General features: G+C 47.1%; 1 protein-coding gene across 3 annotated transcripts; it reads left to right on the top strand.

Annotated features, from left to right (window-relative positions):
• Positions 1 to 1,319: 1,319 nt before the first annotated feature.
• On the top strand, positions 1,320 to 9,944 carry GPRC5A (G protein-coupled receptor class C group 5 member A). 3 transcript variants are annotated; one of them, XM_034774528.1, is made up of 5 exons: positions 2,601 to 2,942; positions 4,060 to 4,242; positions 5,080 to 6,165; positions 7,251 to 7,309; positions 8,172 to 9,944. In XM_034774528.1, the coding sequence occupies exons 3-5, from the start codon at positions 5,235 to 5,237 to the stop codon at positions 8,262 to 8,264; spliced, it is 1,083 nt and encodes a 360-aa protein (XP_034630419.1). In that variant the 5' UTR covers positions 2,601 to 2,942; positions 4,060 to 4,242; positions 5,080 to 5,234; the 3' UTR covers positions 8,265 to 9,944. The 3 variants fall into 3 exon arrangements, with proteins under 3 accessions (XP_034630427.1, XP_034630419.1, XP_034630412.1); XM_034774536.1 differs by lacking the exons at positions 2,601 to 2,942; positions 4,060 to 4,242 and adding an exon at positions 1,320 to 1,550; XM_034774521.1 differs by lacking the exon at positions 4,060 to 4,242.
• Positions 9,945 to 21,829: the final 11,885 nt, after the last annotated feature.

Genomic DNA, 21,829 nt, shown 5'->3' on the forward strand with positions numbered 1-21,829 from the left:
CTGGCAGGCCACCCTCCGCGGCTTGCCGCCCCAGGCATGCGCTTAGTGCGCTGGTGCCTGGAGCCGCCCCTGGTGGTGGAGGGTCCAAGCATGAGCCAAGCTGGGACTCAGGGTTCAAGCCCTCTCGCTTTGTAGTGTAAATGCAGCCGCACTGTCTTTGTGCTCTGGGAGTCTGCCAAAAGTCCCCCAGACTGACTTTTTTTCTACTCTGGACTGGCAAGTTTGGTGAGCAGTCAAGTTTTCCCACACTGCACCACAAATAAAGGGCTACAGCAGCCACATTTTGCGAGGGTGCTTGGAAACATGGGGCTATGGGTGGTCAGACTCAGGCCTGCATAATGCAGTGTAGATGCTGCAGCTCCAAGCTGGGCCCCAGGGTTCAACAATTCCTAACCTAGGGTTACAAATGAATGTAGATGCTCACGCCCTTGGTTAACAAACCTAGGGTCTGCTAACTCGAGTTCTGCTAATCCTGGTCTTGCATTCTAATGTAGCCCTACCCCCAGAGTCTGTTCCTATGTCTTGGATGGAGAAGTACTTGGGGCAACTGGCTCCTCCCACCCCTACACTTTATTTTTAATGCACTAGTTCAATCACAGCTGGCATAAGTATGTCTCCCGGGATGCCAGAGTAGGGGAGGGGGCCACGTGGCCATAGCCCCATCACTTTTAAAAGTGGGAGGGCTATGCTTCGGAGGAAGGCAAGGGTGAGGCCTCGGAGAAAGAAGAGGCGCAAGGGCAGGGGCTCGGGGAGAAGGGATGGCACAAGGAGGGGATGTCCACAGTTAGGGCGCTGGTGCCCCCCCCCACACACACACTTTTAGGAAGCTTCTGCTGCTCCTGCTCCTCACCCTGGGAATCTTACTTCCAGCTCAAAGTGTAGATGTACCCTTAGGTGCCTACGTCCCATTGAAAGTCAATAGCACATACATTTCTAAATCTCTGAGGTGCTTGTACAAATGTTACCCCACTTTTCACAAGTCTATACAGCACTTGGGGTGCTGAACGATTAATCATAATTTGTGTGGCATCCTGGAAAATGTCATCATTAATCCTTTTTCAAACATAGATGAAACCTGACACTGCACCCTAGTGAGGTTCACTGTCTCTTTTAAATACATGTAATTAACTTTTCACTTATATCAGTCATGCATTATATATTATGTATATACCCAGGGATAGAGACAGGTGAATTTCAGATGGTTCAGAGGGTTGGTTCAGATAGATACAAAACCAAGATCATTTCTCTGAAACACCCTCTTGGGTCTGGAGAGTTGGTGCTGAAATCTTCTTGAGAGAAATCCCCTTTCCTCTCCTGTGATTTTCACTATTGCCTGCTTCTTTCCTAACTCACTAAAACAGGGACCTACAAGGACTGTTTTTAAGAAACTTTAAATCCCTTTTCTTAAGTGTACACTGAAATGAAATTGGGATGGATCAATGTAACTCTCTGATCATCTGGACAGGCGCACACCCCCACACACTATAGAGTTGGCCAGAAGTCAGATGATGAAAATACAAGTGGATTTCATTGGAGTGTCAGAATTTCAGGTAAGGAGCTGCCTCTTAGTGTGTGTCTCTTACTATGTATGGCTGCTAGGGTGCTGAGACCACAGCCTACCATGCTGACCAACATTGTTGCATTGTTTTTTTGTACTCCACTATCTGCCTGGCTGTATCCATCTGTTGGCTCTTGTCTTATACTGATAGAGTGTGAGCTGTTTTGGGACAGGACCATCTTTTTCTTCTGTGTTTGTACAGCTTCTAGGACAATGAGGTCCTGGTCCCTGATGAGGGCTCCTCGATACTAGGAAAATACAAATAATAAATAATAGTAATAAGATCCAGTGCCTCGCATGATGGGGCCTGATCTTGGTTATGGCTTCTAGGTACCTACTGTACTGCAAATAATAACTAATAATAATGGAGACTATTCCCAGGAAGCACCATTCAAGCTAAATAACTCCATAAATAAAATGAAATAATTCTCGCATTCAAATTACCCTGTTGACCTTTAGACAGGCTCCCTGTTACAGGTGTGACGGTTCAGAGCCAGACCCTCCTGTGCCCTGAGTTATAGTTTTTATCAGAGCAATAACTGTGGCAAAGATTCCTGATAGCGCACAAGGCATTGTCACCAAGTCCTCCTTTTATTGGGGCACCAGAGCAGAGTAACGGGAAACTCCTCTTTTCAGGGAATGATTACGGGCTTGTGGGTGCAGTCACAGATTATAGTGAGATGTAGTGACCATAAAGGAATCAGAAGCAAGGGAGGTCTGAGATGTTCTTATCTGTGGACCTAGCTACATGACAGAATTCCCCTCCCTGCCCAGGGAGAGAACAGAAGGGAATTCATCTCGGTTTGGAGTCAGGATCAGAGGGATACAGAGTATAAGGGTCAGAGTACAGTTTGAAGGGTTATTCTCATCACAGGGTTTCTTGTATTTACAACCCTTGCCAGTGATTAGCTCCATGGCAGGGAAGCAGATGTAGGTATGATGGGGTGGGGCTGCACTGTTATGCTTGCCCAGAGGCCTCCCACAGTCTCCTGCCCTGCTGGTGTCAGGGAGGTGCAGTTTATCAGTTGCCTTGATGAATAGTATTTGATTCAGTCCTGGGGCTGGGCCTGCCTAAGGTTCCTTCTCCACCCTGCTGCAGGGTGACTACCCCATTGACATCAGAAGTTTTTACTTCATCTCCTGGCACCAGGACTTTATTTTTATAACAGCACCAGGAGTAGTGGAACTGGAATAGGCGTGTCCCACTCCTCGCCCTCCCCATCCTGGTTACTTTTAAAGCTGCCCTTAGAGAATGAGTGCAGACCTGCTGCTTGCCCGAGATTACAGGAGCTGCCTGGCATTACTCTCCACTGGGTGCGGTAGGAATTTCCTTCCTTCAGCCACTGTTCCTGAGGTCTCAGCTTCAATACAGGATACCGATAAGGTAATTCAGAGCTGCGCGGCCAAGGCTACAGCTATGGGGCTGAGGTTTGCTAACAGCCTCCAAGGGGAGGCAGGGAACTCAGACCTTTCTCAAAGGTGACCAAGTTGAACAGCCTGGTAGTGTGACTAGAGCCTTGCCTAGGGGTTCTGTTCCTGACCCAGCCACTGACCTGCTGTGTACTTTTGGACAAGTTACTTTGCCTTTCTGGGTATGTCTACACAGCCTTTTGGAGCCCATGGCAGCTAGCCTCCGGCTCAGGTCGCCAGACTCAGGATAGCGGGGCTCCTGCTAGCCCTCTAACTGTAGCTGTATAGACAGCACGTTGAAGTTATGGCTCAGGCTGGAACATGGGCTCTGAAGCCCACCCCCATGCTAGGCTCCCTTTGTGACTCAGTTTCCCCACCTGTTACCTTGGGGGTAATGATGCTTTCTTTCCTTGCAAAGTGCTTTGAGATTGACAGATGTAAAGTCCTTATAAGTATTGTATACTACAGTATTAAAATGAGTATGGTGGGGAGGGGGCATAATCCCAAGAGAAAAGATTTAGAGGGGGCATGTCTCATCCCCTTCAGCTCAGAGGTGTCCCTGAATCTCCAGCCTAAGATGTGGGGGACAGAGGCATACATCCTGCAAACTTTCACACACACACACTCTGGAAAGGGTGCCTTCCCATTTTAAAAGCAATGTCAGGTCTCAGGGATGGCTGTGGACAGCTGTACGTATCAATGCTATTTCACAAGTAATCACTGATTATAAAAAATATGTGTGAAAGAGAAATTAGCAGGTGACTTCTGACCCCCATCTCAAAGATTTTAGAACTCTTCCCATCCCATCTGGTCAGAGCTTGGCCAATGCTGGGTGCTGCACTGGTGAATCTCAAATTTTTCTTTAACTACCAGCGTGTGCTGTTCAGCGTATCTCACTGTCTGCGTGTCTCGTACCTGTGTCTGTGTCCCACGCTTGCTCTTTGTGATCTCCAGCTGTCTGTACATTGTGCCCCTGTCTGTGTGTCTGCTAGAGGGGGTCAAAGAGTGAAATAATCTGAGGTGTGAATGTTTATGTGAATACAAGTGTTGGATTTGCTTCCCTAAGATTCATGTTATTCCTTACTCACAAGTGTTTGGACAACTGCCAGGCATTTATACAAATGATCAGACATCCCCAAAGTTTAATGAATGATGATTCATCTGAAAATCTCCAGTGGACAGCATTTCTCACTCAGCGCTTTGACGTTGCCAGTGTAGACTAGCCCTAAGTCATCCGATCACTGTTAACTTTTCTGAAAAGTGAAACAAAAGAGGTATTTAACACTTTGGCCATGACTGCATTTTATGTTATTGTCTCTCCCTCCTCACTGAGTAATGGATCTATCCTGTCCTTGCTCTTCCTCTTGCTTTTAGTGTATTTGTAAAATGTTTTCTTGTTACCCTTTAGGCATGAAAAATAGGAATTCGTTTGTGCCCCTTGGTTACTGGCCTACCTCAAAACCATTTAGGTTGGACAGGAGAACAGTAAAAGGAGCTATGATGGAGGTATACAAAATAATTAAGGGAATGAAGAAAGCTAATCTAGGGCTTCAGGTCACCCATTCCCATCAAACAAGGACAAGAGGGTGCTTTGAATAAGACAACAAAGTGAAAACTAACAAAAAACAAGTCCATTTTCATGCTATGTATAAGTAACCTTAGCAACTCCTTGCTGCAGGCTATGGAGGCAAATACGGTAGCTTAGTGAATTTCAAGAAAGGATTAAGTGTGTCTATGAATAACAATAATGCCTGCAGTTCCATTACCTAGAATCAAAGTTGCAAGGCTTATCAATCTTTATGCTTCCGGGCATTCAGCGAGAGTCCAGAAGAAAACTCTCCCTATTAGAGTAGAGTATTGCATAATCAGAGACATTCTGAGGTGGGGCTAGGGAATGATTCACGTTCCTCTAAGGTCTGTTTGGCACCTGCTACTGTCAGAGACATTATGCCAGACTAGATGGACCATTGGTTAGTTGTGATGCAATAATTCTTACAAATAGCCTGACTTATAGATAGAAATAGGTATTGGATCCTATCCTCCTTCTTTCCCCAGCTGCTGTAAAACTTAACAAGGTTTATGCTACATTGGTGTCTCAACTTCTTCTGCAGATCTTTGGAAGACTATTCATAGAGACATAGAGTTTAAGGCCAGAACAGACCACTATATCATCTAGTTTCACCTCCTGTATATCGTCGGACACCAGCACTACCCAGCACTGCACGCCAAACCCAACTCCCTACTGACGGCTGTTCTGTGAGTCACCATGGCTTCCACACCTCCTCCAGGCTGCAACGAGAACATTGACTCTGACTATTATTTACTCTGTGACACTGAACAAGCCTGGGGCATCGTCCTGGAAACACTGGCTACAGCTGGTGTCATTGTCACAATCATCTTCATGCTCTTGCTACTCATCTTCATTGGTAAGGTCCAAGACTCCACCAAGCGAAGCATGATCCCTATCTATTTCCTCTTCCTCTTAGGCACCCTAGGGATCTTCGGCCTCACCTTTGCTTTCATCATTAAACTTAATGTCCGGACCGGCCCCACCCGCTTCTTCCTCTTTGGTGTCCTCTTCGCCCTCTGCTTTTCCTGCCTCCTGACCCATGCCTTCAACCTTGTCAAACTGGTGAGGGGGAAGGCCCCCTTTTGGTACCCGGTGTTGCTGGTTATTGCCATTAGCCTCACTGTGGTGCAGATTATTATAGCCATAGTGTATGTAGTCGTCATAGTGGCCAGACAAAAGATTCACTTTACTACGATGAGTCCAGAACAACGCAATATGGACTTTGTCATGCTTCTGATCTACGTGCTCCTCTTGCTGGCACTCACCTTCCTGGTCTCCATGTTTACCTTCTGTGGGACATACAAAGGCTGGAAGAGGCATGGAGCACACATCTATGTCACTGGCCTGTTCTCCATAGCCATCTGGGTGGTGTGGATCACCATGCTCATGCGAGGCAACCCAGAATTAAAGAAACAGCCCCTCTGGGATGATCCTGTCATCAGCATTGCTCTGGTGTCCAATGGATGGGTCTTCCTGATGATGTACATGGTGCCTGAATTCTGCTTTCTCACAAACCCACGCAACCCTGAGGACTACCCTCCAGAAAACTATTCTTGCCAGCCTAAACTCGTGAAGAAGAACTTTGGAGTGGAGAACCAAGCCTATATCAAGGAGGAAACCACAACAGGTATAATGAAGTGTGTTGTTACATAGCGTCCTCACTTGCAGTGCCATAGAATGCAGGAGAGAGAGAGAGAGAGAGAGCACCAACCATGAGTTGGAAGGGATAGGGTGGTTTTAAGAAGGGATTTGAAGACAATAAATGACTTAGAGGTAGGAAGGGGGAGAGTTCCAGATGGATGGGGAAACACAGGTGACAGAGAACTTCTCAACCTGGAGAGAGGGAAAGGTTATGGACAAGGAGGAGGCTAAGAATTGGGGAGAGGAGTGAGCAAGCAGGAGATGAGATGAATATCAGGACACAGAGGTGATCTGGGGGGGGACCCTGCTGAAAGTTTGAAAACCAGGAAGGTAAACAATCTGGGCAGTTTTGTTTGTTTGTTTGTTTGTTTACTAGTATCAGCACTGGGGACTTGCAGAGCTATCCAGATCACTCTGGTAAACTGTTTCCCCCAGTTCTGATCTAGTTTCCAAGACCCACTTAGAAAATACAATTATGTGGGGATGGGGGGAATCTTTTCTGTGGGAATCTCTTTTCCAATGGCATAGGGCCAAATCACATGTCAGTTCATGCTTCCCAGGGCCAAGGGTAAGGGAAATGATCACTTGCAAAGTGTGGGTCTGCTGGTCAGAGCACATTCATGCCCGGGATGGCAGATTCCCTTGGCAGTCTCCCAAGAATTTATTAAGGAAAGGACATGCCCCCCCACTGAACACTGCAGTGGGGTCATGCAGTGTGTGTGTGTGAGGAGCTCTGGGGTGAAGGGCTCTGTCGAAGTCTGCATATGGGAGGATCTTTTTGTGTAGGATCTGGGATGTGAGGAGGACAACAGCTATGGAAGAAGAGAGAGAAATTTCAATGCCCTACCACGTCCTTTTACTTAAGATATTTCCCATCAGTCTCTGGTTGATAAGAAAATGGGAAACGGTAAAATGATCTGTGGAATTCACACTCTTCCTGCCTGCTGGTTACATAGAGGACAGTCAGGGGCAGTTCTCCATACAGCATTGGGCCCCCTCTGGCATGGTGTTGCCATGGTAGCACTGTGACACTTACTGACTGCCTTCTTCCCTTTTCCTTCTTTTTTTTAGGCCCAGGAAACAATGGGGACCCATGCTACGTTCCACATTATGCTCACTTTCAGATGGAGGTAAAGACATCCCTTCCTTCATCTATTTAACTAGGGAGATGGGATGAAGCTGCCTTCTGTACACGGGATAGGCAGAGCTGGGTGGGCCCTGAGGCTGAGGAATCTTTGGTGGAATTGGGGTTGATGCCTTCATTTGGAGGGAGGCTGGCCCTGTCTGAGTGAGGCTGTGGTGTATCCCTATTCCTTGTTCATTGGCTATTGGGAGTGGTAGTGTAATCAATCCTGGGCAGGCGAGGGACTGTCCCTAAATTGTGTAACACGTAATTTTGGTGACTGTCAGGACCCACTACTCACCCCCTTGCAACACTGAAACAAACATGCAAAATTAAGGACCCACCCATCCCTAATGCAATGTGTAACTTATGGACAGCTCCCTACCTGCCTCAGTAAAAACTCACTATCCCACCAGGGATGATAGAATCTGTCAGAGCTGGGTAGGGTGACCAGATAGCAAATGTGAAAAATCGGGATGGGGGGTAATAGGAGCCCATATAACTCCCCCCCCACCCCCCCAAATATCAGGACTGTCCCTACAAAATTGGGACATCTGGTCACCCTAGAGCTGGGCTAGGCCTAATCGTTCATGTCTTATCCATACTCCCTGCCCTGCACACACCCTGCCCAGCATAGGATTGTTCTCCACAGTCTATTCTAGAGTGCTTTGTCCAGTCCTTTTCCAAAGGGATCAACAAGCAATGTGGCTTCCGCCATTTCCCTTGGGAGACTGCTCCACAGCCTAACAGCTTGTGCTCTCAGGAAGTGTTTCCTGCTATTCAGTGTACCAGCTCCCCTTTTACTCATTCTCATCCCATTTACTCTTCTCCAGTTTTGAAGTTTGATCACATGATTGTTTCCTTTTCAGAGCCTAAAACCTCAGCAGGAGTTCTCCATCCCCCGGCCTAAAACCCGGGTCAGTCCGTATGAGAATTACACCGGCGGGCAAGACACCAAGTAACAGCTCAGTGATGAGCCAAGAGACAATGCACAGGCAGTCGGGGCTCAGAGAAAGGCCAACGCTTCTATCCTGCTAAACAGAGACAGAACCAGACTGATAGGACTGCGGCTGATGAAAGGGATGGGCCCTTTTTCTTCCCCATCTCCCTTTGGCTTTACACATGCAGCACTTTAATTCCCTTCCATTCATCCAGCAGAGCACTTTGAACATAAATCCCCCTGTCTACCCCTGTTCACTCAGTTCCCTGCCCTCACTCATGTGACTGAGCTCAGCTGTTCTCCTCCAGAGGCAGTGGGTTTCTGATGGCACCAGAGCTTCCTGCGGTAAGGCCCAGGAACCAGGAACCTTGTCAGCAGAGACTTGACCCCAGGCCACTCAGTCCTGATCACCTTAGCATCCTTGTGCACACTGCCAGCTGGTAAACTGAAACAAGCAGGAATGTTCAGGAATCACCTTCCAACTGCCTCCCCACCCAGATACCAAAGTCTCATGTATTGCTGAAAGTACCTGACCCGTACAGCACTGATCCACCCAAGTACTGCAGCCTCTCCTATCTCTAGTTCCATAGCATTGACTCACAGCTAGAGCTGGCTGGCAAAGAGAGATAATTTCTTTCTTTCTTTCTTTCTTTTATCCCAACTTTATGCCCCTATAGAGCTGGTTGGAAAATGGCAGGGGGGGGGGGGGGATTAATTAAAAGTTTTGGGGACATTAGTTTCCATTGAAATTTTGAAACCTTCTATATTTCCTGACCAGCTCTCCTAACAGCTCCCTCCCTAGACATGCTGCTCACTGATTCCCAAACTCCGCCCCCAAGACAACCTTCCCAGCACTGACCACCAGCACCACCACAGAGCTCCTTCCCAGCACTGATTCCTAGTCCCTAGGACTCCCATCTTCCTAACACTGATTTCAGTCCCCCAAACCTCTTTTCTGACATTTCTAACTTCTGGTTCCTTCCAGCCCCTGAGTCTCATGCTTCCTGGCCACCCAAGATCTCCCAAGACAGGAGGGGAGGTAGACTCCCTCTTTCCCAGAAGTGTGTGTGAGCTGCGTCCTGGTGATAAGTCTGCAGAGTTGACTCTTCCTGGAGTCTGCGATGCATTTTGTAAATAATCTTGTTTGCATTTATATATAAATACACAGACATCTCCAAGTGAACGAGCTAGGTACGTTAGTGCTGATGATTCTATATTTATTTAATACTTTGTATGTGGAATATTTAATAAAAGCCTGGCTCACAGGAACTGTCATTCTTCATCAGTGAAATGAACCTTCTAGTGCAGTGGAGGAACAGGGCCAGTATTTGTCATTTGTGACACTCCATGGGTTGTAGTGAGTGAGTTGGCACAAGCCCCCCAGAGGGAGCAGGGCGGGGACAAGCACCGAACCCCTTAGGAGTTGTCATTGTGGATCAGGGTTAACTTTGTAAGGTGATGCACTGTTGGAGAAGAAGATTTAGTAGCTCTGGCTTCTCTGTGCTACTGTTCCAGACAGAAAAGGCAATTCAGATTGCGCGTTGCCCAAGAAATGAAGAACTCTAGAACCAGGCCCTACAAGACGTGTGCAGAAGGCTGCGAGCATTTCAGCTTTGCATGCGCATGTGTGTGGGTCTGGATTATATTATTTGTGTCTTGTTCCACACTGAGCACACTGTAAGAATGTAACTAATAATAAATAAGAAGAAATAATAATGTGTATCTATTTATTTCAGTTTATAAAAATGCACCCGTCTAATTGTACCATATTTATTGAACAATCTACAGACTGCAGCTAGGAGCCAATGTCCTAATATGCAGGGATGTTCTGGATTCCCCCCTGGATTCCTCATCTCCACCTATTTACTCAACCCTAAACGCAATCCCATGTACACTCACATTCTAGAAAACACCTCAGGGAAATGAGTAGGCCTTGCAGTGTCAGCTGAAGTCAACAAATTCAGGCTCTGGAGAACCAACAAGAAGAAGCAAACTTCACAGTAGTGAACTCCTCACTGAAGATTCCTTGCCTCTAATCACCTCACAATTAAACCAGGGAGCTGTTATCCCCCTCAGATAATCTTAATTTCTGTGGTTTTAAAACAAAGGCCTTGTGTGCGTTAGCAAAATTCAGACATGTAATTCACCACCAGCGCAAACTAGCAATAGTGGAAATGTTAATGTAAACCAGTCTCGGGTGTCTAGCCATGGTCAGAGCCCTGTCTGCACTACCATTTCACCCGCTGCTTTCAGCAGTGGAGTTGCACTAGTGAAGAATGACAGGTGCAAATGTTGCTAGTGTTGACACACTTGGATAGACCTGTGGGTTCTCAAGGAAACCAGGACATAGCCCAATTAAGATTTTATTACTTAAAATCAATACCTGAAATTGCACACGGAAACCAAGGGTTGTCAGAACTATATGCGTGTGAAGAGTGAGTAGGTTAATAAAAACAACAAGGAGTCTGGTGGCACCTTAAAGACTAACAGATTTATTTGGGCATAAGCTTTCGTGGGTAAAAACCTCACTTCTTCGGATGCATAGAGTGAAAGTTACAGATGCAGGCATTATATACTGACACATGGAGAGCAGGGAGTTACTTCACAAGTGGAGAACCAGTGTTGACAGAGTCAATTCAATCAGGGTGGATGTAGTCCACTCCCAATAATAGAAGAGGAGGTGTCAATTCCAGGAGAGGAAAAGCTGCTTCTGTAATGAGCCGGCCACTCCCAGTCCCTATTCAAGCCCAGATGAATGGTGTTAAATTTGCAAATGAATTTTAGTTCTGCTGTTTCTCTTTGAAGTCTGTTTCTGAAGTTTTTTTGTTCAATGATAGTGACTTTTAAATCTGTAATAGAATGACCAGGGAGATTGAAGTGTTCATTTACTGGCTTTTGTATGTTACCATTCCTGATGTCCGATTTGCATCTATTTATTCTTTTGCGGAGGGACTGTCCGGTTTGGCCAATGTACATGGCAGAGGAGCATTGCTGGCACATGATGGCATATATAACATTAGTAGATGTGAAGGTGAATGAGCCCTTGATGGTGTGGCTGATGTGGTTGGGTCCTCTGATGGTGTCGCCAGAGTAGATATGGGGACAGAGTAGGCAATGAGGTTTGCTACAGGGATTGGTTCCTGGGTTGGTGTTTCTGTGGTGTGGTGTGTAGTTGCTGGTGAGTATTTGCTTCAGGTTGGGGGGTTGTCTGTAAGCGAGGACTGGCCTGCCTCCCAAGGTCTGTGAGAGTGAGGGATCATTTTCCAGGATAGGTTGTAGATCGTGGATAATGCGCTGGAGAGGTTTTAGCTGGGTGCTGTATGTGATGGCCAGTGGTGTTCTGTTATTGTCCTTGTTGGGCCTGTCCTGTAGTAGGTGATTTCTGGGTACCTGTCTTGCTCTGTCAATCTGTTTCCTCACTTCCCCAGGTGGGTATTGTAGTTTTAAGAATGCTTGATAAAGATCTTGTAGGTGTTTGTCTCTGTCTGAGGGGTTGGAGCAAATTCGGTTAATAAGTGTAGCGAGAGGGAAACCAGTTAGGGATTATAGTGTGCTAGAATACTGTAAATACATACAAATGAGAGGGAATTGCACAGAACCTGCCAGTTTTATAAAGCCAGCCTAGCGTAAAGAGAGAGAATTTAGGACCAAGGACAAGCATGGCAGTCGGCAGAGCTTCATGTCATAGGCCCAGGACATCCCGGAACCAAGAAGAAGAAGGACAGACTGGTATTCCCAGCACTCATGCAAGTGCTGCACACAGTACAATGGGCCTAGGAAGAGGCATGACAGGGCTTCATGCACACATGTAATAGGTGCAATAAAGACTGTATGTTTGTAAGGCCGTGATTTTTGTGACAAACAAAAGACTATGTGACTCATAGACTTTAAGGCTAGAAGGTAAGGCCGTACCATCGTGATCATTGAGTCTGACCTCCTGCACATTGCCAGCCACAGAACCTCACCCAGCCATTCCTTTAATAGATCCCTAACCTCTGGCTGAGTTACTGAAGTCCTGAAATCCTGGTTTAAAGCAGGGGTAGGCAACTTATGGCATGCATGCCGAAGGCGGCACGCGAGCTGATTTTCAGTGGCACTCACACTGCCTGGGTCCTGGCCACCAGTCAGGGGGGGCTCTGCATTTTAATTTAATTTTAAATGAAGCATCTTAAACATTTTAAAAATCTTATTTACTTTACATACAACAATAGTTTAGTTATATATTATAGACTTATAGAAAGAGACCTTCTAAAATCGTTAAAATATATGACTGACACGCGAAACCTTAAATTAGAGTGACTAAACGAAGACTCTGCACACCACATCTGAAAGGTTGCCGACCCCTGGTTTAAAGACTTCAAGTTACAGAGAATTCACCATTTACACTAGTTTAAACCTGCAAGTGACTTTCAGAATTTTGTTGTTTGTTTTTTATTAGCTACTGAGCAAGACTTGTCCATGGATTCTTCCCTTATCCATATCTTAATGATCTCTGAGCTATCTGGGAAAGACCCACAACTCAGCCACTCACTTTCTATGTGAGATAGGCCAGACTGAGCACAATCGACCTGTGCTCTATCTCCATACTGGCAGCCAATCAGCTGCTAAGTGAAATTCAAGATATTGGTAGGTATATGCAAGGACCGAAGTGGATGAGGCCACACTACCTTAAGGTGTAGCCTAGGGTTACCATACGTCCGTTTTTTCCCGGACATGTCCGGCTTTTCGGCACTCAAACCCCCATCTGGGGGGAATTGCCAAAAAGCCAAACATGTCCGGGAAAATGCCGGCCAGGCACTTCCCCCCCAGCGGCTGCTCTGCTCCTCCCCTGACTCTTCGGCTCTGTTTAAGAGCCGAGCTGCCCGAGCGCTATGGGCTTCAGGCAGCCCCCTTGCCTCCGGACGCCAGCCGCCTGCTGGGCACTTCCCCTCCCGGGCTCCGGCGGCGCAGGGTCCGGAGGCATGGGGGCTGCCCGAAGCCGGTAGCGCTGGGGCAGCTCGGCTCTTAAACAGAGCCGAAGAGTCAGGGGAGGAGCAGAGCAGCCGCTGGGGGGGAAGTGCCTGGCCGGCATTTTCCCGGACATGTTTGGCTTTTTGGCAATTCCCCCCAGATGGGGGTTTGAGTGCCGAAAAGCCGGACATGTCCGGGAAAAAACGGACGTATGGTAACCCTAGGCTACACCTTAAGGTAGTGTGGCCTCATCCACTTCGGTCCTTGCATATACCTACCAATATCTTGAATTTCACTTAGCAGCTGATTGGCTGCCAGTATGGAGANACTCTGTAGAGAGCGACCTGGTCACATGATACTGCCACTGGCTCCTCCTTCAGCTGTTAAATTGCATCAAGCCACCCCGGCCCCGCACCGCCGACCCCGGCCGAGCCCTCCCTCCCTCCCGATTTTCCCGGACATGCCCGGCTTTTGGGGATTTCCCCCCGGACGGTGATTTGAGCCCCCAAAAGCCGGACATGTCCGGGAAAATCCGGACATATGGTAACCCTACCTCCCGGGCTCCAGCTGCACTGGGGAAGCGCCGGCCGGGGGTGCAGGGCTGCGGGCCCTCTTCACTAGCCTGCACAGCAGGCTGAGTGTATAAGGGGAGCATGTTGCCCTACCAAAGCATGATGTGCCATGTCTGTATGCTTCCAAAGCATCCTGGGGTGCCCAGGATGAGTCTGTTTCTCCCAAATCCCTCCCTGAGCTCCTCCAGGAGGGCATGGTGCTGCTGTACTTTTCTGGCAAAACATAGGCCTCACTGTTAGTTCCAGAGTTGAACTTCAGTATCTGTCGCTTTACCCTGTGTGGAGGCCTGTAACCTGTATATTCCCAAACTGTACTCTGTAGAGAGCGACCTGGTCACATGATACTGCCACTGGCTCCTCCTTCAGCTGTTAAATTGCATCAAGCCAATTCCAGTGCATTGAATACATTCCTAATGTCACCTTTCCCCTGCAAGCAATTTCTGTATTTGCCAAAGGGGCAGTGGTGTGGCTGCAAACAGGAGAGGAAGCGGCCTGTTCAATCCTGTTGGGAGGGGAGGCATTTCATAAAGCAATCTCTCTAGGGTGTGGCCTGGACGCTGGGGAAGTCTGAGAACCCCGAGCGGTCGTGTTCCCTTAGTAGGAAAACAAAACGCTTGGACCCCACAGGGGCCTTTGTCGGGTGTCACTCAGATGGGATATGGTGAGCGCGGGTTCACTTAGGCCCAGCTGCGCTCATCTGTTTGTGCCCTGTGTAGCGTGATGAGGAAGAGTCCAGTCTCCCCAACTTGAGTGACTTGTCACTGCAGCACTGAGTGACTCAAGCAGACCCAACACACCCTGAGCAACCCTGTGCCTGTACCTGAGGATCCACTGCTGAGGCCAGGTGTTACCTCTCAGGCCTGAGGTCAGACTACATGATTTCTGGCCTTAGTATCTAACATCTCTGTTCTTCACTCCCTTCTCTTTCAGGCCAGGTACAGGCTCTCCCTTGCTTGATTCCTCACTCCCCTCTCTTTCACTGCCTGAGCCCCAGGAGCGCCCATACTTCCCTCCTTTTCCCTCCATGTGACCCACCCCTCCGCCGGAATCACTGCATCTTTATCTAGCCTCTCCTCCCCCACATGACATTCTTAGGTCTGATACTCTCCCACCACTTAAAGTCAACATGCCAGTATGGGGTGAGCCAAACATTTTCAAGGAAGCTGGTGTTTGCTTTCCCTTCACTATGGTGAGCCTACGTCACTGTACATTATGTCATGAGTAGCGCCCTCTTGCACATTTCCAGTATGAACATTACTGCTTAACAATTTGTAAATCTTTCCAAACCAAACCAAAAGCTTATGGCTCTGGTGGGTGATAAACAACAGATGCGGCGGAATCCTGAGCGGGCTGGGTGTCTGTAAATCTGGCTTATTTCATAGGGCGTTTGAAGATGCGCTGTGTCTCTTGGGTTTTAGCCCATGCTCTTTCCAACAGTGGATTGAATCTCATCACTCTATCAGTAATGGGTGTATAGTAGAAAAAAGCGGAGTTTAAAAGAGGGTTTTTTGTTCTCTAGATAATTATTCAGTTGTGAAAATACCATATGTTGCTCTACCACAGATTTAACATGATCCAGAATTTTGTACTGAATCTACTATGGAGATGGTGAGGATACTGGTGTACACTAGTTCTTAAAACAGTTGCAGGAATCCAGGCAAGAGGAGTGCTGGAAAATGTTACTTCTATGCAGAAGATCTACAGTGAAGTGAGGAGAGAGACTGAGTAGCTTTTCTTGTTTTTCATAATGTTCCTTGTTCAGTGTTGGAAGGAAGCAAAGCTTTCTGTGACTGATTTCTTACCATTGTCCCAGGATGTGGCGGAGGATCAAATATGAGACACATGAGGCCTGACCTAGCAAAATTTTCAGCACCCATTGACTGCAGCGCTGAACAACTTGCAGGATTAAGCCCATGAAGTGACCCCTGGGGAAGGGACACTGGGATTTAGTATTGAAATGTTCCCCGAAACATCAACACCCCAAGTGAGTGTCCTAATCTATTGAAGTAGTTTTGATTTTTAACTCTGTCAGTGGAATAATTGCCTGTAGAAATTCATCATTTTAGTCATTTTTGTTTAGTAACAGCCCCGATCTCATCACTAACAAAGTGAATAAACAGGTGGACATATTTACTGTAATGACGGCCTGTAATGAATGCTGGCTCCCATCCATGGAACAGGTGATACAGGAATAAATCCCAGCTGCCTGTGGACGGTGCCATTGTTACCTAGTTCTCATACTTATTGCCACACTGTGAAATGTTGTAACTGGCCACTAGGTGGTAATCTTATATCAAGGAAATGCAGCTGTTTTCCAAAAAATTGAGCACAAAGTGGCTCTGAAATACAGGAGAGAACATTGAGGAAGCTGGGAAGTGAGAAATCTGTTTGACTGGCCACACACACCACCATGAGTCTGTGATGGATCCTTCTCCATTGTCCGTTTTAAAAACTGACCTTTAACATTGCTTTTAATGTATAATTTTCTTCTAATTCTCATGCTCTCTCTGTGAGCCTGAGGTTACCATGCTGAGACTGAGATGTAGCAATGTTGCCAGACCTTACGATTTTATCAAGAATCTCACCATATTTGGCTGGGTTTTGATGGCTTTTTTCCCTGAAAGCGCCAGCTCCTGGAATCCTGTGATAAACAGGAGACTCTCAGCTTCTTCTTCTTCTTCTTCTTCTTTTTTTAATTAAAGATTTTCTTCAGAGCTGGTTGAAATTTGGGTAATTCTGCCATTGGATATTTCCTTTCATCCTGGCTCAGATGAACAGCCAAAACTTCCCACGAAACAAAATTTCCAGATGTTTTAGTTTCTGTAAGGTTGAAGTGCTTCTTTTTGACTTTTCTATATTACATAATTATAAAAGTCAAAATGAAGCACTTTAATACAAATATATGACAAGAATATCAAATTGATGTGTTTCTGCAAAACATTTTGTTTACATCAAATCAGCATTTTCCAATGGGAAATTGTTCCGCTGGAAAATTCTTAACCAGCTCTAGTCTTGTCTACCCAAGAATATTGCACAATTATAATTTTAAATCTGTTCTTAAGCCAGTACAAAAGGCTGTTTGGATACATTTATTTTGATAATAAGAGGGGTTTGTGTCAGTTTAGCTGAGTTGAACTACCTCCTCCCACCACTTGCTCACCACAGCGACACGATTTTTAGTGCACTAGCTTGATCACAGCTAGTGAGGCTATGTCTCCTCGAGCTGGGAGTGACGCCCGCAGCCCAAAGTGTAGACATATGTACCCTAAGGATAGGTCTACATGGCAGCTGGGTAGTGCAATTCCCAGCTCAGGTAAACATACACGTGCAGCTCTGCTCGAGCTAGCACCTACAAATAGCCACGTGGCCATGGCAGCACAGGCAGCAGCTTGGGTTAGCTGCTCAAGTACATGCCCAGAGGCTCAGGTGGGATTGTTCTCCAGATATGCTTACACTGCATTACAAAGCCATGGTTGGCTTGTGCCAGCTGACTTGGGCTCATGGGGCTTTTTCATTGCAGCGTAGACTTCTGGGCTTGGGCAGGAGCCCCGGCTCTAGGACCCTGTGAGGTGGGAGGGTCCCAGAGCTCAGGCTGCAGCCCAAGCCCACAAGTCTACACTGCAATGAAACAGCCCTGCAGCCCAAGCCCCGCGAGCCCAGGTCGGCTGGCATGGACAGCCGCGGGTGTCTAATTGCAGTGTAGACATACCCTCGGGCAGCTAGCTTGAGCCACCACCCATGCTGCTGCAGCCACACCGCTATGGTTAGTGCCTAGCTTGAGCAGAGCCAACATGTGTATGTTTCTTCAAGCTGGGAATTACACCTCCCAGCTGCTGTGTAGTAGACATATCCTGAGTGACTTACTCAAGGTCACATAGTAAGGCTGTGGCAGAGCCAGGAAGTGAACCCAGATTTCCTGAGTCCCAGTCTAGAGCCATAACCACACAGAACAGAGTTTAGTGACATACACAAGAAACCCACTTTATGTGCTGGTTTGAAATTTGTACAAGGAATGGTGAAACTAATAAGGCTGTGAGGCTTCTGTGAAAATGTATGTGGTATAGGAAGGTTTATTTTAGAAATGGCCCTTATGCAACAACTCCTCATCTGCGCACCATGACCTTTGGGAATCATCTGGACTTTGCAACTCTGGCTCGCTGCGAGAAATGAACGGTGTGGAAGGGGATGCTGAATGCTCCGAGGTCAGACCCAGGAAGGTCGAAGCTGTGTAAGCTTCTTGCCCTGGACTCAGTATGCTCAGAGAGAGGAGGCATGCTCCACCAGAGTAGTTCCAGAGCATCGCCCCAAGTCTTGTTTATTTGTAATTATATGCCCAAAATGAAGCACATGACCCAAATAACTGTACAATGAATATGTAAAGCAACCCAGATGTGTAAAGCAAACCAGCTGTATAAAGTGATCCAGATGTGCAAAGCAACAACATTCCAGGTGTTTTTCATCTAGTCCACCAGATCTAACAAATAAGAGAATGAAGAAATTCATTGATGCTCTTTATCTTTTCTGATTGAAGTATCAGTGCCAGAAAGTTAGTCATTGCTCAGCTACACAACCACGCATGCCTGAACTACAGATGAACTCTCCTTTCACTGGCTGAACTTAGCAAATTTATTTCTCAGATGGAATGCAAAACTGAAGTCCTGACTACATGCAGTCCTTAAAAACCCCATTGCCCTTCTTTCAAGAGAGTTTATTATTTGCATTGCAGTAGCACTGCAAGGCCCCAACCGACATTGTGGAGGGAAGAAGGATTGTGCTAGACATTGTACAAACACCTAGTAAGAGAGCACCTGTTCCAGAGAGCTTATAGTCTAAACAGACAAGCCAAAGTGTGTGAGAGGTGAAGTGCTTTGTTCAAGGTTACACAGTGACAGAGATTTTCTCCTTGGTACATGGTCCAGGTTTGATTTGGGGTATATATATTCTGTTTAAACCCTCCCCGCTCCCCCTCCACCCCACAGTTAGTGAGATATAAAACTCCTGCAGATGAAGAGTGCTGCATCAGAGAGATCACAAAGCACTGGGCAAGGAGGGTAAACATAACTATTCCTTTTTACGGATCCTGAGGCATAGGAAGGTGATGTGACTTGTCCAGGGTCACATAGCAAGTAAGTGGCAGAGCTAGGAATAGACCTTAGATCTACTGATTTCCTTTCTGTGCCCTATCCTTGGGACCATGCTGATCTTGAGAGGGAGAGAGGAAGGGATCTGGGAGGGCAGGGGCCTCTGAGGTTGACTTTGAGGAGTTTTCATGCAATCATTCCATTGGAATGTGGGGGCTTGCCCCTGTCCACCCCCTCACTTGTTCCATATGGGGGAAGTCCCACAGATCTCAGGAATCGACTGGAGGCCAGAGCTATCTACATGAAGTGCAGGGCCTCTGATTCAGAAGAAAGTTGGCCTTCCGGTTAAGGCACCAGACTATAATTTGGGAGATCAGGGCTCACTTTCCAGTTCTGCCACAGACTCCTTGTGTGACCTAGGCTATGCCAATCACCCTCTGTGCCTCCATTTCCAATCTGTAAAATGGAGGGCATACTTCCTTTTTCTTCTCTACTTAGCCTAGATGCTCTTTGGGGGCAGGGTCTGTCTGTGTTTTTATATAATACTTATCACATGAGGGCCCTGACCTTTGGTGAGGCTGCTAGGGGTTATGGCAACACTCAGACATATTGAACAGGGTTCCCATCCCGCTACCTCCGGCAACCCGGAGCAGCACAGCTCCAACAGAGCCTCATGGTCGGGTGTTCCCTGGCCTGCTGAAGCTTCCCAAAGGGGAGAGCCACAAGCTGTAGAGCAGGGGTAGGCAACCTATGGCATGTGTGTCGAAGGCGGCACGCGAGCTGATTTTCAGTGGCACTCACACTGCCCGTGTCCTGGCCACCGGTCCGGGGGGCTCTGCATTTTAATTTAATTTTAAATGAAGCTTCTTAAACATTTTAAAAACCTTATTTACTTTACATACAACAATAGTTTAGTTATATATTAGAGACTTATAGAAAGAGACCTTCTCAAAACATTAAAATGTATTACCGGCACGCAAAACCTTAAATTAGAGTGAATAAATGAAGACTTGGCACACCACTTCTGAAAGGTTGCCGACCCCTGCTGTAGATAAATCTTTTTAAATCCTGAGATGTTTTCATCCTCCATGTAAGGCATTGTAAGATTGATTATCTATCTTGCTTGTTTAAGATTGAATTTGTTTTTATGGTTATAATTTTTGAAAATATGAGAAACTGGGTTGTGTGGTTGTATTTTTTTTAAAAAAAAGGAAAGCTGAGGCTGGAAATGACTTCAGGGCATTGAAGGGATGAGATGTTGAAAACAGAAAAATGTTCCTTAAAGGGACAGACCCATCAGTGCTTTCTCTTCTGGTTTCCTCCTTCAGAGCACACTCTTAAAATGCAATTAGACTTGTGGAGCATATTCTGCCTTCACCTGTGCAGCTGATGCTCATATTGAAGTCAGTTGGAGCAGAAAGATATCGTCAGAGTAGGAAAATGGCCTATCCATGGGAGAAAAGTCAAGTCCTTACCAATCAAGTCAATGGCAAAACTCCTTGTGGCTTTAAGCCTTGCATTATATACTTCTAGTGATTTCATAATCCTTATGGACATGTGGATCTTAGCAACAGCCATAGAAATAAAAACATGGGATTTTTTTTTATCACAGAATCATAGAAGTGTAGGACTGGAAGTGACCTTGAGAGGTCATCGAGTCCAGTGCCCTGCATTCAAGGCAGGTAGGGTTGCCCACCCTCCCAGTTTGGCTGGGAGTCTCCCAGAATCAGGCTCTATCTCCCGGAGGCTACTGAAGCCAAACTGGGAAATTTTAGGCCATTAAAAGACTGGCAGCGAAGTGAGGCTAAAGCAGGCTCCCTGGCTCTGCGCCACTCCTGGAAGTGGCCAGCATGTCCCTGAGGACCCTGTGAGGGAAACAGGGGGTCTCCGCGCTCTGCCCCTGCCCCGAGAGCCAAGTCTGCAGCTCCCGTTGGCCGCGTGCCTGCAGGGAGGGGTAGCGTGCAGACACCCCCGTCTGTCCCAGGGGCTGCAGGGATGTGCCGGCTGCTTCCGGGAGTGGTGCAGGGCCAGGACAAGCAGGGAGCCAACCCCCTGCCTCAGCCCAGTAAAAGCAAGTGAGGGTGGGGGAGAGTGAACAATGGAGGGAGGGGAGATGGAGTGAGTACGGCGGGGTCTCAGAGTAGGGGTGGGACCTCGGGGAAGGGGCAGGGCAGGGTGCGTTTGGGTTTGTGTGATTAGACAGTTGGCAACCCTAAAGGCAGGACTGTACAATACACCACTACATTAATTGTAATTAAGAACCGAAAGTGCACTTTCTTTCAGTTTCCAAGAACTCCAGCCTCCCATCCCTAAAATACCAAGAAGGAGATCCAAATGCAAAGGCAGCTTGGACACCAATCCTCTTAGTCTGACTTTACCAAGGTGTACTTGCTGTGTATGTACTTATCCCCAGTGGTCCTGTGGGAGAAGCCGGGGGCAGGGGGGACGTTGTGTGTCATGTAATTAAAGGCCACATCATAATACATATACCCAAGGGGTTGGTACTGGGCATCTTAATTTTGGCACTTATGAACTGTTACTGTTATTTTAAATCCATCTAATAGTAACTATATGTCTCCCATTACCAAGGTAGCTAAACACCTCATCATCTTTGATAGGTTTAGCCTCACAACACCCCTGTGAGACAGAGCACTGCTATTATCTGCATTTCACAGCTGAGGTCCAGAGAGACTAAGGGACTTGCCCAAGGTCACACAGGAAGCCTGTAGCTGAGCAGGGAAGTGATCTCAGGTTTCCAGGCTAGTGCTCTAACTACTGGCCCATCCTTTCTCCCGCCTTAATGGAGGTGATGTACAGATAAAATCCTCCCATGCACTCTTCCTGCCCCTGCTGCCAGTCCTTTATGCCCATAGGTAGCAATAGCTGATCACAAAGCCATGCTGTGCCAGCTTTTGCAAACCCACACTTGCTCACAGGCATACAGGCTTAGGCCATGGCTCATCAGATTTTTGCAGTAACCTGAT

Source organism: Trachemys scripta, chromosome 1, assembly GCF_013100865.1.
Source record: "Trachemys scripta elegans isolate TJP31775 chromosome 1, CAS_Tse_1.0, whole genome shotgun sequence".
NCBI lineage: Eukaryota > Metazoa > Chordata > Testudines > Emydidae > Trachemys > Trachemys scripta.